Source organism: Scyliorhinus torazame, chromosome 4 (assembly GCF_047496885.1).
Source record: "Scyliorhinus torazame isolate Kashiwa2021f chromosome 4, sScyTor2.1, whole genome shotgun sequence".
Taxonomy (NCBI): domain Eukaryota; kingdom Metazoa; phylum Chordata; class Chondrichthyes; order Carcharhiniformes; family Scyliorhinidae; genus Scyliorhinus; species Scyliorhinus torazame.
Window position 1 is genome coordinate 312,216,243 of NC_092710.1, and position 16,765 is coordinate 312,233,007.

General features: G+C 46.8%; 1 protein-coding gene across 1 annotated transcript in view; it reads left to right on the top strand.

Moving 5' to 3' along the window:
• Positions 1 to 16,765, top strand: part of acoxl (acyl-CoA oxidase-like) — a 667,710-nt gene that overhangs the window by 266,582 nt on the left and 384,363 nt on the right. The window contains exon 11 of the mRNA XM_072500077.1: positions 7,930 to 8,046. Coding sequence (XP_072356178.1) covers positions 7,930 to 8,046 — 117 coding nt within the window. The remainder of the gene's footprint in view (positions 1 to 7,929; positions 8,047 to 16,765) is intronic.

The window sequence follows — 16,765 nt, forward strand, 5'->3', positions numbered from 1 at the left end:
GAGGTCCCAGGTTCGATCCCGGCTCTGGGTCACTGTCCGTGTGGAGTTTGCACATTCTCCCCATGTTTGTGTGGGTTTCGCCCCCACAACCCAAAGATGTGCAGTGTAGGTGGATTGACAATGCTAAATTGCCCCTTAATTGGAAAAATGAATTGGGTACTCGAAATTTATATTTTTTGAAAAACTACAGTAAAAATCCAGCTATGACGCTCCTAAATGCCCAAAACACATTCCACCAAAACACTAAAATTCACACTCCCACCCCCAGACTCTCCCAACCAATATAATTCACAGTTATCACGATCTCAGCCCAGATTTCTGCACAAACCCCTCTGCCTCTTCCGGAGTTTCAAAGTAGGACTTTTGCTTGATAACTCACTCAGAGGTGCGCAGAGTAAACTACGCCAGATAGAACAGCGCTCTGATACAACACAATCTTGGCCTGGTTTGAATGCTGCATGCCTCCTGACCAGTTCCGCTCCAACATCTTGATATATCCTCACAACGTGGCCCTCCTATCTGGAGTCCCGATGATCTTTTGCCCACCGCAGAACTCTTTCTTTGTATTGAAATCTGTGAAAGCGCACGATGATCGAACACGATGGGTCACCAATGCGGGGTTTCAAAGACCTGTGGGTCCAATCGAACTCTGGAGGGGACACCAATTTCCTTTCACAACCATCACCCAAAACTGCTACGATATAAACTTTGTCAGACTTAGACCCACCAAGCCCTCCGGCAACCCAACCACAATCACGTTCTGTCTTCAGGAGCGATTTCCCAAATCGTCCACCATGGGTCTCAATGCCTAGTTGTCACCTGCAACATCTCCACTTCCAGAGAGGTGATCTGGTCACTTTGCCTTGAAAGTGTCACCTTTTAGCTCCACTCCCTGCACCTTTACCACTTCATCCACTTTTGCCATCAGAGGACATCATCCCTGTGATCGTTCTTTCAAGGTCCCCCGAGACCTTCCGCCGTATTCTCTGAAGTCCCCCCATTAGGATACCTGTCAGCATCTCAGCGGTCCATGAAGTTGCCACCGATGCTGCAGGAGCCTCCGCTATTTTCCTCACAGAGAGAGCTCTCGAGGCTTCCGAGATCGACGATGTCTCCTTATTTTTCTGCTGCCCAGACTTGTATTTATTGGGCATCCCTTTGGCGTGGGAATGTTAACCCATCGATCTAACCAAACTCCAGCTGAAACCTCCTCCAAAAATCGGGCGAAAAGAGCTTAATTAAAAGTTCTCTGGCGGGAGCCACCTCGTGTGCGACTGCTCTTCTACACGTCATTACCGTAATCATTTCAACACGGTATTAACTCCATTGCTGGAAGTGCATTGGTTTGGTTGGCGCTTCAAACTTGTTATGCCAACTCGGTTGGATGTAAAATGTCCAGTGGCACTTTTTCAGGAGCAGATTGTTCCCCAGGTAACTTGGCTAATGTTCTTTCCTCAACCAACAGAAAATAGAGCATCTGTCTCATTAGAACACAGAACATGTGTCACATTTTGTACGTGGAGTTCCTGCTATGTACAAATTGACCACCATGTTTGTTTGCCTCACAATAGTTGACCTCAGAAGTGGTCCATTAATTGTCAAGCAATTCAAGATGGCTTAGGACATGAAGGGCGCTCTGCGAATGCAGGTTCTTTAATTTGATTTAAGTAGTTTGTTGCTTCTACATCAACACGGCATCTTACCGAGTACAAGGGAAGAAGATTGTGGTTGCCGGAGGCCAATCATCTCAGCCAACATAAATCGCCAATGTTTCTTCTGCCGTACCCCCAAACACAGTCACTTGCCAAAACCACCGCTTGGAGGATCCTCTCTAAGCCACACACCATCCTGACTTGGAACAGTTTGCACTGAGTGCTGAATTTGGTGCATATGAGTGCGATAGTGAGAGTTTGGTGACCGAGGGAGTATAAGGCTTCATTTTTATCTAAAGTTTAGTCTTTCTTTTATTTAGTTAATTAACTTAAAAGTTGCTGTTTGGTTTAGAAGAAGGTGAATTTTCAATAAGCTTTAACCAGGCTTCTACTTGTAGGCACTTGCAGCTGGAGCTTGTTAATTAGTTAATTGGATTAGGCCAGTTTTCAGAGGCTAGATTCACAGTATAAAAGTGATCCCCTACAGTGCAGACTTTGTTTGCACTGAGTGCTGAATTTGGTGCATTTGAGTGCTAGAGTGAGAGTTTGGTGACTGAGGGAGTGCTGAATTTGGTGCATTTGAGTGCGATAGTGAGAGTTTGGTGATCGAGGGAGTAAGGTGAGGAGGGAGTAAGGTGCTCCTTTCATTTTGTTTCCGACATTTCCGCAAAGAGTGCAAAGAGAGCCAGGAGTTTACAGAAAGTGTAGCTGACTGGGAGCAGGGTCGGAGGGCGGAGATCTAGTTAGTCCACAGGGCAGCTATATTCTGTCAGGTAAGAGGGGATGGAGGCTAGGCCAGTTACATGCTCCTCCTGTAGAATGTGGGTGGTGAGGGATACCACCGGTGTCCCCACTGACTATACCTGCGGGAAGTGCACCCAACTTCTGCTCCTCAAAGACCGTGTTAGGGAACTGGAGCTGAAGCTGGATGAACTTTGGATCATCCGGGAGGCAGAGGGGGTGATTGGGAAGAGTTACAAGGAGGTAACCACACCCAAGGTACAGGACAAGAATAGCTGGGTTACAGTCAGGGGGAAAAAAACAAACAGACAGAAAGTGCAGGGATCCCTCGTGGCCGTTCCCCTTCAAAACAAGTATACCGTTTTGGATACTGTTGAGGGGGGGGGGGGATGACCTACCGGGGGAAGGCCCTAGCGGCCAGGTCTCTGGCACTGAGTCTGGCTCTGGGGCTCAGAAGGGAAGGGGGGAGAATAGAAAAGCAATAGTTGTAGGAGATTTAATGGTTAGGGGAATAGATAGGAGATTCTGTGGTCGCGAGCGAGACTCCCGGAAGGTATGTTGCCTCCCGGGTGCCAGGGCCAGGGATGTCTCGGATCGTGTCTTCAGGATCCTTAAGGGGGAGGGTGAGCAGCCAGAAGTCGTGGTGCACATTGGTACCAACGATATAGGTAGGAAAAGGGGTGTGGAGGTAATAAACAAGTTTAGGGAGTTAGGCTGGAAGTTAAAAGCCAGGACAGACAGAGTTGTCATCTCTGGTTTGTTGCCGGTGCCACGTGATAGCGAGGCTAGGAATAGGGAGAGAGTGCAGTTGAACACGTGGCTGCAGGAATGGTGTAGGAGGGAGGGCTTCATGTATTTGGTTAATTGGAGCGCATTCTGGGGAAGGTGGGACCTGTACAAGCAGGACGGGTTGCATCTGAACCAGAGGGGCACCAATATCCTGGGAGGGAGGTTTTCTAGTACTCTTCGGGAGGGTTTAAACTAATTTGGCAGGGGAATGGGAACCGGATTTGTAGTCCAGCAACTAAGGTAGCCGATATTCAGGACGCCAAAGCGTGCAATGAGGCAGTGAGGAAGGGAACACTGACAAAGGAGAGTACTTGCAGGCACGGAGAGGGGTTGAAGTGTGTATACTTCAACGCAAGAAGCATCAGGAATAAGGTGGGTGAACTTAAGGCATGGATCGGTACTTGGGACTACGATGTGGGGGCCATCACGGAAACGTGGATAGAAGAGGGGCAGAAATGGTTGTTGGAGGTCCCTGGTTATAGATGTTTCAATAAGATTAGGGAGGGTGGTAAAAGAGGTGGGGGGGTGGCATTATTAATTAGAGATAGTATAACAGCTGCAGAAAGGCAGTTCTGAGGTAGTATGGGTTGAAGTCAGAAATAGGAAAGGAGCAGTCACCTTGTTAGGAGTTCTCTATAGGCCCCCCAATAGTAGCAGAGATGTGGAGGAACAGATTGGGAAACAGATTTTGGAAAGGTGCAGAAGTCATAGGGTAGTAGTCATGGGCGGCTTTAACTTCCCAAATATTGAGTGGAAACTCTTTAGATCAAATAGTTTGGATGGGGTGGTGTTTGTGCAGTGTGTCCAGGAAGCTTTTCTAACGCAGTATGTAGATTGTCCGACCAGAGGAGGGGCAATATTGGATTTAGTGCTGGGTAATGAGCCAGGGCAAGTGATAGATTTGTTAGTGGGGGAGCATTTTGGAGATAGTGACCACAATTCTGTGACTTTCACTTTAGTAATGGAGAGGGATAGGTACGTGCAACAGGGCAAGGTTTACAATTGGGGGAAGGGTAAATACGATGTTGTCAGACAAGAATTGAAGTGCATAAGTTGGGAACATAGGCTGGCAGGGAAGGACACAAGTGAAATGTGGAACTTGTTCAAGGAACAGGTGCTACGTGTCCTTGATATGTATGTCCCTGTCAGGCAGGGAAGAGATGGTCGAGTGAGGGAACCATGGTTGACAAGAGAGGTTGAATGTCTTGTTAAGAGGAAAAAGGTGACTTATGTAAGGCTGAGGAAACAAGGTTCAGACAGGGCATTGGAGGGATACAAGATAGCCAGGAGGGAACTGAAGAAAGGGATTAGGAGAGCTAAGAGACGGCATGAACAATCTTTGGCGGGTAGGATCAAGGAAAACCCCAAGGCCTTTTACACATATGTGAGAAATATGAGAATGACTAGAGCGAGGGTAGGTCCGATCAAGGACAGTAGCGGGAGATTGTGTATTGAGTCTGAAGAGATAGGAGAGGTCTTGAACGAGTACTTTTCTTCTGTATTTACAAATGAGAGGGGCGATATTGTTGGAGAGGACAGTGTGAAACAGATTGGTAAGCTCGAGGAAATACTTGTTAGGAAGGAAGATGTGTTGGGCATTTTGAAAAACTTGAGGATAGACAAGTCCCCCGGGCCTGACGGGATATATCCAAGGATTCTATGGGAAGCAAGAGATGAAATTGCAGAGCCGTTGGCAATGATCTTTTCGTCCTCACTGTCAACAGGGGTGGTACCAGGGGATTGGAGAGTGGCGAATGTCGTGCCCCTGTTCAAAAAAGGGACTAGGGATAACCCTGGGAATTACAGGCCAGTTAGTCTTACTTCGGTGGTAGGCAAAGTAATGGAAAGGGTACTGAAGGATAGGATTTCTGAGCATCTGGAAAGACACTGCTTGATTAGGGATAGTCAGCACGGATTTGTGAGGGGTAGGTCTTGCCTTACAAATCTTATTGAATTCTTTGAGGAGGTGACCAAGCATGTGGATGAAGGTAAAGCAGTGGATGTAGTGTACATGGATTTTAGTAAGGCATTTGATAAAGTTCCCCATGGTAGGCTTATGCAGAAAGTAAGGAGGCATGGGATAGTGGGAAATTTGGCCAGTTGGATAACAAACTGGCTAACCGATAGAAGTCAGAGAGTGGTGGTGGATGGCAAATATTCAGCCTGGATCCCAGTTACCAGTGGCGTACCGCAGGGATCAGTTCTGGGTCCTCTGCTGTTTGTGATTTTCATTAATGACTTGGATGAGGGAGTTGAAGGGTGGGTCAGTAAATTTGCAGACGATACGAAGATTGGTGGAGTTGTGGATAGTAAGGAGGGCTGTTGTCGGCTGCAAAGAGACATAGATAGGATGCAGAGCTGGGCTGAGAAGTGGCAGATGGAGTTTAACCCTGAAAAGTGTGAGGTTGTCCATTTTGGAAGGACAAATATGAATGCGGAATACAGGGTTAACGGTAGAGTTCTTGGCAATGTGGAGGAGCAGAGAGATCTTGGGGTCTATGTTCATACATCTTTGAAAGTTGCCACTCAAGTGGATAGAGCTGTGAAGAAGGCCTATGGTGTGCTCGCGTTCATTAACAGAGGGATTGAATTTAAGAGCCGTGAGGTGATGATGCAGCTGTACAAAACGTTGGTAAGGCCACATTTGGAGTACTGTGTACAGTTCTGGTCGCCTCATTTTAGGAAGGATGTGGAAGCTTTGGAAAAGGTGCAAAGAAGATTTACCAGGATGTTGCCTGGAATGGAGAGTCGGTCTTACGAGGAAAGGTTGAGGGTGCTAGGCCTTTTCTCATTAGAACGGAGAAGGATGAGGGGCGACTTGATAGAGGTTTATAAGATGATCAGGGGAATAGATAGAGTAGACAGTCAGAGACTTTTTCCCCGGGTGGAACAAACCATTACAAGGGGACATAAATTTAAGGTGAAAGGTGGAAGATATAGGAGGGATATCAGAGGTAGGTTCTTTACCCAGAGAGTAGTGGGGGCATGGAATGCACTGCCTGTGGAAGTAGTTGAGTCGGAAACATTAGGGACCTTCAAGCAGCTATTGGATAGGTACATGGATTACGGTTAAATGATATAGTGCAGATTTATTTGTTCTCAAGGGCAGCACGGTAGCATTGTGGATAGCACCATTGCTTCACAGCTCCAGGGTCCCAGGTTCGATTCCGGCTTGGGTCACTGTCTGTGCGGAGTCTGCACGTCCTCCCCGTGTCTGCGTGGGTTTCCTCCGGGTGCTCCGGTTTCCTTCCACAATCCGAAGATGTGCGGGTTAGGTGAATTGGCCAATGATAAATTGCCCTTAATGTCCAAATTGCCCTTGGTGTTGGGTGAAGGTGTTGAGTTTGGGTAGGGTGCTCTTTCCAAGAGCCGGTGCAGACTCAAAGGGCCGAATGGCCTCCTTCTGCACTGTAAATTCAATGATAATCTATGATTAATCTAGGACAAAGGTTCGGCACAACATCGTGGGCCGAAGGGCCTGTTCTGTGCTGTATTTTCTATGTTCTATGTATCGCCGTTCCTTCGCTGTCGCTGGGTCAAAATCCTTGAATTCCCTAACCAACAGCACTGTGGGTGTACCTACACCTCACAAGCTGCAAAAAAACATTTTCTCAAGGACAATGTTGCAGATGAGCAATAAATGTCGGCCTATGAATGAATGTGAAAAATTGTGTTAATGAGTATTTCCCGAATTAATATTGAATAGCAAGCTGGAGAGCTTGCTCTCAACAAAATAAACCATTTCAGATTCTTGCTTAACGGAAAAAGGTTCTTTGCTCCCTTCGAAGGTTATGCTTCACACTGTATAGCTGTTAACAGTTTGGAATTCTTTTCATAAAATATACTAGAGCACGTTCACAATATGAAACCCCTTTTGTTAACTGATGTCAATAGGTCTGTTACATTTTCTATATCTATTTAGCTATCCAGAATTTTGCAATCTTTGTTTTTCCTTTTAATTTCTCATGTTAACTTGTCTTGTATGTTAATAGTCCTCCGAGTGAATGTTGATAGCCAATTTCAGCCATTGAGTTGGAGGCACTTATGGTTTTAAAAACAGCCTCCAAACACATAACTGGAGCCACAGCAGAGTGCTGAAAACAGCAGGATTAATTCTCCAGCAAAATGCAGTGAGTGGAGAATAGTTATACAGTACAGATTATGTGCGTAAAATTAAGGCCAGTCACTTGCAGCAGTGATCTACAGGGAAGTTATCCAATCCTCTCGACAACAACTACTTGTATTGATGTGGTGACTTTAATGTAGTAACACATCCCAGACCATCAGCAAACCTGGGGGCTCCAGACCTCCATTCTGGCCAGGATGTATGGTGTCATTAAATGCAGCCCTTTTTTTTAATGCAGTCTACTACACCAGGCTATAGCACACGTGGCTAGCACAGTGGCTTCACAGCGCCAGGGTCCCAGGTTCGATTCCTCGCTGGGTCACTGTCTGTGCGGAGTCTGCACGTTCTCCCCGTGTCTGTGTGGATTTCCTCCGGGTGCTCCGGTTTCCTCCCACAGTCCAAAGACGTGCAGGTTAGGTGAATTGGCAATGCTAAATTGCCCCTTAGTGTCCAAAAAGGTTAGGTGGGATATTGGGTTACGGGGATAGGGTGGAAGTGAGGGCTTAAGTGGGTCGGTGCAGACTCGATCGGCCGATTGGCCTCCTTCTGCACTGTATGTTCTATGACGCAAACTTTGATGAGCTATCTTGCTAATCTTTCGCTCTGTTTTATTTTAATTAGCCGGAGGCAGTTTGGACCGAAAGACAAAGAAGAAGTAAAAATCATTGAGCACCAGACCCAATACCTTCGTCTGATGCCCCACCTCGCTGCCTCGCTCGCTCTGACGTTTACAAGCAGGTAGGAAACTTGTTTAATTCCCTGTCATCTTTGTTGCCAGCAAAGCCAAAGCGAAATGTTTCAAAACAATATGGATGCATTAGTTACAAATGAGTGTTTCACAAATGTTTCTGTCAGAGAAATATTAACGTACTGCTGGAGACCCCTCTTAGTCTTCATCAAATTAGCACAGGGCTGAATCGCTGACTTTTAAAGCAGACCAAGGCAGGCCAGCAGCATGGTTCAATTCCCTTACCAGCCTCTCCGAACAGGCGCCGGAATGTGGCGACTAGGGGCTTTTCACAGTAACTTCATTTGAAGCCTACTTGTGACAATAAGCGATTTTCATTTCATTTTTTGTGTGAACATGGGCTCCTGCAGCAAATCTGACTCTTCCCACAAATTCCTGCAAATGTTGACCATGCTCTTGTGTACTCTCAGGGTCCTGTATTAATACTGATGTTCTTACAGCAACCTCTTACAAATATTGGCATGCTTGCAGGATCACACCTGCAAATAGTGATGCTTCTACAAGGTCCTCTTGCAAATATTGATACTCGCTTCCTGGGCTCATAAGAGCATGAACAAATAGGAGCAGGTGGAGGCAATTTGGCCTCTCGAGTCTGCGCCACCATTCAATTAGATCATGGCTAATCTGACTGTGGTCTTAACTCTACTTTCCTCCCTACCCCCATAACCCTTGACTCCCTTGTCAATCAAAATTCTGCCTAATTTAGCCTTGAATATATTCAATGACCCGGCCTTCACTGCTCTGGGGTAAAGAATTCCAAAGACACAACCTCTGAGACAGGAAGTTCCGCTTCATCTCTGTCTTAATCAGGAGACTCCCTTATTTTGAACCTGTGCCCCCTAGTTCCAGATTCCCCCACAAGAACCTTTCATCATCCACCCTGACAAAGAGTATCTTTGACAAAGAGTCATCCAGATTCGGAAGATTAGCTTCCATCTCTCTCCACAGACGCTGACAGACCTGCGGTGATTGTCCAGTATTTTCTGTTTTTGTTTCAGATTCCAGCATCCGCAGTAATTTGCAGAATCTTATATGTTTCAATAAAAGATTCCCTCTTGTTCTTCTAAATTCCAATGAGCATAGAATCACAGAAAGGACATGGCACAGGAAGAAGCCACTTGGCCCATCTTATCTGCGCTGACCAAGAAACAAGCCACCCGCCTACTTTCCAGCATATTACCCATAGCGCAGCGGGTTACGGCACTTGCGATGCATATGCATATAGAGGCACCTTTTCTAAATGAGTTCAGGGTTTCGGCCTTTTTCAGGCAGTGAGTTCCAGACCCCTACAACCCTCTGGGTGAAAATATTTTTTCTCATCTCCCCACTAATCTTTTTTGAACAATCACTTTAAATCTATGGCCCCAACTCACTGATACCTCTGCTGGGTAAATAGACCCTTCCTATCCACTCTAACCGGGCCCCTCAACATTTAGTACATCTCAATCAGATCTCCCCTCATTGGCCCAACCTGCTTAACCTGTTTAGGGGCTGTTTAGCACAGGGCTAAATCGCTGGCTTTGAAAGGCAGGCCAGCAGCACGGTTCAATTCCCGTAACAGCCTCCCCGAACAGGTGCCGGAATGTGCCGACTAGGGGCTTTTCACAGTAACTTCATTGAAGCCTACTTGTGACAATAAGCGATTTTCATTTCATTTTCATTTTCACCTTTCCTTATAAGACGACCCCTTAATTCCAGTAATCAGACTATTGGAACTCCTCTGAACTACGTCCAATGCAATTATATTCGTCCTGAAGTAAGGAGACCATAGCTGCGCACAGTCCTCCAGGTGTCGCCCTGTACAGTTGTAGCAAGATCCTACTTTTATGTTCCTTGCGCCATGCAATAAAGGCCAGTGTTCCTAATCAATTCTCATGGGGAACCCTCACAAATCTATCACACACTCAGGGCCCCCTCAACATATGGACACACTTCTGGGGCCCCACTAGCCCAAGCACTAGTGCCTTTCGACTCCTTGTTTCTTCCTCCGTGGTTTTTAACCTTCTCTTTTCAGTGCTCTCCAAGCCATGAACCTTTCCACACTTGAGGGTGAGCAGGTTATCTGGTATGCTCGCCCCAGGGTGAATTACCTGCTCAATCATCCATTTATCTCTGACTCTCACCTACATCAACTCTTCTGATGATAAGTCACGGTTGAATATTCTTTTGGTCACAACCAACATATTCCGCTTCTTTGTGTATTTTCAAGTGTTAAGTATTCATTGTATTTATTTTGTGGAACCATTCAGCACAGAAAGAAGCCATTCAGCCCTCACTGCCTGCCTCCAACCTGCTCTTTCCCCATAACCCTGCCAGTTTTTCTCCTTTTCAGTACTTTACCAATTCCCGGCTGTCATCACACTTTCAGGCAGCGCATTGCACATCACAACAATTTGCCCCGTGAAAAGAAAGTTCTCCTCCTCACCCTCCTGGTTCTTTTGCCAATTAGTTTAAATCTGTGAACTCCGGTTATCAGCCCTACTGCCAGTGAATCAGTTCCTCTTCATTTACTCAATCAAAAGCCCCTCAAGATGTTGAACATTATTTAATCTTCCCTTTGACCTTCCCTGCTCTCAGAACAGCCTCCGTTTCTTCAGCCCAGCTGTGTAAATGAAGTTTCCCGAGCCTGTTGACATTCTGGTAAACCTCTGTGCACATTTTCTCTCTGGAAAAAATGTCTACGCGTTACCATAGTTTATCTTTTATCTTGATGAACTTGCATTGACACCTGTGTACGGTTAACTCGCCAGTAGCCGATCAATTCAAACACTGTGACCCGTGGAGATCCAGGGGTCCCGTATTTTCATGGGTTTCCTGATTTGCTGTTCGTTTTAGCCAGACCCCCTGTGCTATGTCTTGAATGTGCGAAGCTTGGTCTGCATGTTCAGAATAAATGTCACCCACTGAACGTGGAATAAGACTCTGTTTCACCAAAATTTCTGTTCGTTGAACTAAACTCCATTGTCTACAGATCTTCCAATTATTGTGGATTTTTAACATGTGCAAAGGGCTGTATTATCTGGCCAGGCACAGGTTTTGCACGTTTGTAGATAAACTACAGTTTTTGAAGACCTTCATGAGTCAACTGTATCGAGTCTGCATCGACCCGCTGAAAGAGCACTCTACCCAGTCCCACATCCCCTGCCCTATCCCCGTAATCTCACCTAACCTGTACTTCCCTGCACACTAAGGGACAAATTTATCATGGCCAATCCATCTAACCTGCACATCTTTGGACCGTGGGAGGAAACCGGAGCACCTGGAGGAAATCCATGCAGACACGGGGAGAACGTGCAACCTCCACACAGTCACCCAAGGCTGGAATTGAACCAGGGTCTCTGGCGCTGTGAGCCTGCAGTGTTAACCAATGTGCCACTCACATCCCTCCTGAACTGTCAGTGGGAATAGAAGTGAAATAACAGTCTATTAATAATTTTTTCTGCCCCTCCCTTCCTGTATACTCCATTTTGGGGTATTTAACAGTGCCACATGCCGAATACACAGGAGATAATACTCATCTAAAGCGCATTTGAAATGTAAAATTCAGCTGAGTGGGAAAGATAAAGCCTGACTTCCAAATCTTACAGACCACAAACTCTTAACAAATTGTAGTGCGGTAATTAATCTTCCTCCTTGTTGGGGCCTGCAGGAGTAGGATGTAATGATATGTAGAATATCATTTGTGTATGATTTCATCACCGAACTTTAAGTTAGGATCGGTGCCATATGCATAGACTGAGATTCTAGCATCAGACCACAGGTGGCATGGTGACAGGAGTCGGTCACTAGAAGACAGGCCTCATGGAGATGGGTTGTAATCTCTTGAACGACAGAGAGACAAATAATCTGGACAACAAGCACAGAGTACAGTCGCATATTGAGCAGCTCCTGAGTCAATAGTTATTAGTAAGAGTTAACCTTAATTGTTTGTATTAAGCTGTAAAACCCAACTGCAATCTTACATCATAGAAACCCTTTAGTGTTTTAGTTAATTAATGAATAGTTTTGTTACAAAGCAGTATGTTCTCGGAGCACTTCAGCTACAAAGACCTTACCATCCATGCATTCAGAGAACATGACATAGGATGGGAAGGATGGTGGGGTGGTTGAAAAAGTAAGAGGAAGGCCAGGATGTTGGGGTGGTCACCTCTTTTTTGCTGCCATGACATTGCACCAGCAACATAGAAGATTGATAACAGCTCTCCAAACCAGAGGCCCATAATCTGGGCCATACACTCAACAAAAGCCAGCTCATATTGTCTTTTCCATATACTGCACTATCAGTTGTCTTGTGCTTATTTAAAGGATGTTGTTTTGAATCCTTGGAATAGAGGGAAGTGCCTACTCATATCTTCCTTGCCCTGTTGGTGTACCACCCCTTCCTGATTAGTTTATTTTGTGGGTAGATAACATATATGGGCAGTAGTCCTTGTATTGGGCAGATGGCAAAATCATAATTGTGCCTTTGGAATAACTTGGCCTGTGGAGGGGTTAGCTCTGGTGCACAGGTCTTCACTGCTGCTGCGAACCTCTCTTTGCGATTACTCGCTAATGAGTATGATTGTCCACCGAAGAAACTCTGTGTCACTGGTCATGGGTTCTTCTTCTTCTTAGCCAGTCCCTCAGGGTCGAGGATGACTTGCTTCTACTCTGGGGAGATTGGTTCTGCGATGGCTGAATAGTCCAATTCTGGACTATTGGGTTCTGTGGTATCCTGCGTGGCTGATGAGCCTGATCCAGAGCCGCATCTTCGACCGCACACTTGACAGGTGTTTCTGGGAGGTGGGATCGGTCCTTTGACTCTACATCAACGTGTTCCTTTCCCAGGATTCTTTTCCAGGCCTACCCTTGCCATTGGCTGTCCTCAAAGAATTGTGTCCCTTCAATCAGGAGGTTCCTCCAAGTAGGTCTCTTCTGAGAAAGGGTCTCCCAGGCATTGACGTTGAAGTTGCATTTCTTGAGGTAAGCCTTCAGGGTGTTTTTGAAGCGGTTCCTTTGTCGTCCTCTTGTTCGGAAGCCTTCCTTGAGCTGGACGAAGAAGATTTGCTTTGGAAGTTGAGGCTCTGACATCCTAAGCACGTGATTGGCCCAGTGGAGTTAATTTTGGATGATCATGGACTCGATGCTGGTTCTCTTGGCTCCTTCAAGGACACTAATGTTAGTACGCCTGCCCTCCCAGATAATGTGGAGAATCTGCCTCAGGCAGCATTGTGATGGTACTTCTCCAGAGCCTTGAGGTGACATCTGTACGTTGTCAAAGTTTCTGAACCGGAAGGACGAACATCTTGTAAACGAGGATCTTGGTGTCAGAATGGATGTCGCGGTCATCAAAGACTCTCGTCCTTAGGCATCTGAAGGAGACGCATGTGGATTGGATACGATGTTGGATCTCTGCATCAATGTCAGCCTTAAAGGAGAGGTGGTTCCCCAGGTATGGGAAATGTTCCACATTTGGGAGGGTTTCTCTCTTGATCTTGATGGAGGGACAGGCCAGATCTCACCTTGGGGTGTGTTGGGAAAGGACTTGAGTCTTCTTGAGGTTGGGGTAGAGAGTAATTCTTTGGTATGCTGCCGCAAAGCTGTCAAGCATGGCTTGGAGATTCTCTTCTGAGAGAGTGGAGATGGCGATGTCATCCACGTAGTGAAGTTCCACCAGCGATGTCAGTGTTGTTTCTTCTTGGATTTTAACCGGTTGAGCCCCAGTAGTTTTCTGTCCATCTTGTAGACGATGTCCACTCCAATGGGAAACTTTCTCTTGACAAGGTGAAGGACAGTGGTGATGAAGATGGAGAAAAGTGTGGGGGCAATTACACTTTCCTGCTTGACTCCAGTCTTGATCTCAAAGATTTCTGTCTTATTTCAGTCAGCGAAGACTGTCGCCTACATCTTGTCGTAGAGGAGTCGAAAGATGTTGATGAATTTTTCTGGGCAGCCGGCTTTTGATAGGATCTTTCATAGCACTTCCTGCTATGAAAGACCTTACCATCCATGCATTCAGAGAACATGACATAGGATGGGAAGGATGGTGGGGTGGTTGAAAAAGTAAGAGGAAGGCCAGGATGTCGGGGTGGTCACCTTTTAATAAACATTTTATTGAGGTATTTATTTGACATTGTAACAACAACAAAATCAACAATGTGCATAACAAGGAAAATATTAACATAGTGCAAATACCGCCTCCCACTCCCACAGGTCCGACCATTGTTTACCCCCCTAATCTATGCTAACCTAACCCCCCCCCCACAAAGCCCACAGTAATCTTATTGATCCGCTTAAAAAGGACCATGGGATGAAGATGGGGAGGCATTGGAAAACGAATAGGAATCTCGGGAGGACCATCATTTTTACCGATTGAACTCTGCCCGCCAGAGGCAACGGGAGTGCATCCATCTCTGGAAATCCTCCTTCATCTGATCCACCAACCGGGTCAAGTTTAATTTATGTAGCCGGTCCCAATCTCGCGCCACTTGGATACCCAGGTACCTGAAACCGTCCCCTACCATTCTGAACGGTAGCTCCCCCTCTTCTGCCTCTTCTGACCCCTCGCCTGGACCACAAACATCTCGCTCTTCCCCATATTGAGCTTATACCCCGAAAACCGGCTGAATTCCCCGAAAATTCACATAATTTCTTCCATCCCCTCCATTGGGTCTGAGACCCTCTCCCGACTAGCCCCTTCCAGCCCCTAGAAGCCCTGAGACCAATTGCCAGCGGCTCTATTGCCAGCGCAAACAGCAGTGGGGAGAGGAGGCATCCCTGTCTCATCCCCCGGTGCAGCCTGAAATAGTCCGAAGTCGTTCTGTTTGTCCGTACACTTGCAACCGGAGTCCGGTAAAGCAACCTAACCCAGTCAATAAAGCCCCTCCCAAACCTGAACCGCTCCAGCACCTCCCATAAATAATCCCACTCAACCCAGTCAAAGGCTTTCTCCGCGTCCATCGTGACCACTACCTCAACCTCCCTACCTTCCGGGGGCATCATGATCACGTTTAGCAGCCTTCTTATATTGGCCACCAGCTGCCTGCCCTTAACGAACCCCGTCTGATCCTCCACTATAATGTCCGGTACACAGTCCTCAATCCTGGAGGACAAGATTTTGGCCAGAAGTTTGGCATCTATGTTCAGCAAAGAAATCAGCCTGTAAGACCCACATAGCTCCGGGTCCTTCTGTTTCAGAATGAGTGAGATCATGGCCTGTGACATCGTCTGGGGCAGAGCCCCTCTTTCCTCAGCCGCGTTAAAGACCTTCATCAGCACCGGCCCCAATATTCCGGAGAACTTTTTATAGAACTCGGCTGGGTAACTGTCCGGTCCCGGGGCCTTACCCAACTGCATGGCCTTCAGACCCTCCACTATTTCCTCCAGCCCGATCGGGGCCCCCAGCTCTTCCACCAGCTTCTATAAGCTATGAGGAGCGATTGAATAAACTCGGTTTGTTCTCACTGGAACGAAGGAGGTTGAGGGGCGACCTGATAGAGGTATACAAAATTATGAGGGGCATAGACAGAGTGGATAGTCAGAGGCTTTTCCCCAGGGTAGAGGGGTCAATTACTAGGGGGCATAGGTTTAAGGTGAGAGGGGCAAGGTTTAGAGTAGATGTACGAGGCAAGTTTTTTACGCAGAGGGTAGTGGGTGCCTGGAACTCACTACCGGAGGAGGTGGTGGAAGCAGGGACGATAGGGACATTTAAGGGGCATCTTGACAAATATATGAATAGGATGGGAATAGAAGGATACGGACCCAGGAAGTGTAGAAGATTGTAGTTTAGTCGGGCAGTATGGTCGGCACGGGCTTGGAGGGCCGAAGGGCCTGTTCCTGTGCTGTACATTTCTTTGTTCTTTATTCTTTGTTCCCCACCCACCTTCGGGAAAGTCAGCCCATCCAAGAAGTGCCTCATCCCCTCCGGCCCCTTAGGGGGTTCCGACCTATACAACCTGCTATAAAAGTCCCGAAAGGCCTTGATCACCCCCGCCGAGTCCCCAACTAAGTTCCCATCCACGTCAATAACTTTCCCTATTTCTCAAGCTGCCTCCCTCTTTCTGAGCTTCTGTGCAAGCACACTTCCTGATTGTTGACTGAGCCAAAAGCCTGGATCAGATTGATGAAGATCATGTAGTGTGGTTGATGTTTCTCCCAGCATTTCTCTTGAAGTTTCCAATGAAGCGAAAATTATGTCCGCTGTTCCACAGTTTGGTCGGAAGCCATACTGGCTTTCCAGAAGGATTTCTTCAGAGACCGGGAGAAGGCGACTAGCAAGGGTGGTGATCTTCCCGGTGATGGGGAGTAGGGAGATTCCTTGGTGGTTCCCACAGTCCGCTCTATCTCCTTTCTTAAAGATGATGATGATGACGGCATCCCTGAGGTTGGCAGGAATTTCTTCTCTGTCCCAGATTCAGAGGCTAGCTTTGGAGCACAAGTCTTCCTGCTGCTGGGAATAGACCAATGTAAAAACACTTAAGATTGTGAATACTGTCTCCAGCAAGCATTTGTTTATTCAGCTTCTTAGAACATAGAACATTACAGCGCAGTACAGGCCCTTCGGCCCTCGATGTTGCGCCGACCTGTGAAACCACTCTAAAGCCCATTTACACTATTCCCTTAGTGTCCATATGTCTATCCAATGACCATTCGAATGTCCTTAGTGTTGGCGAGTCCACTACTGTTGCAGGCAGGGCATTCCACGCCCTTACTACTCTCTGAGTAAAGAAC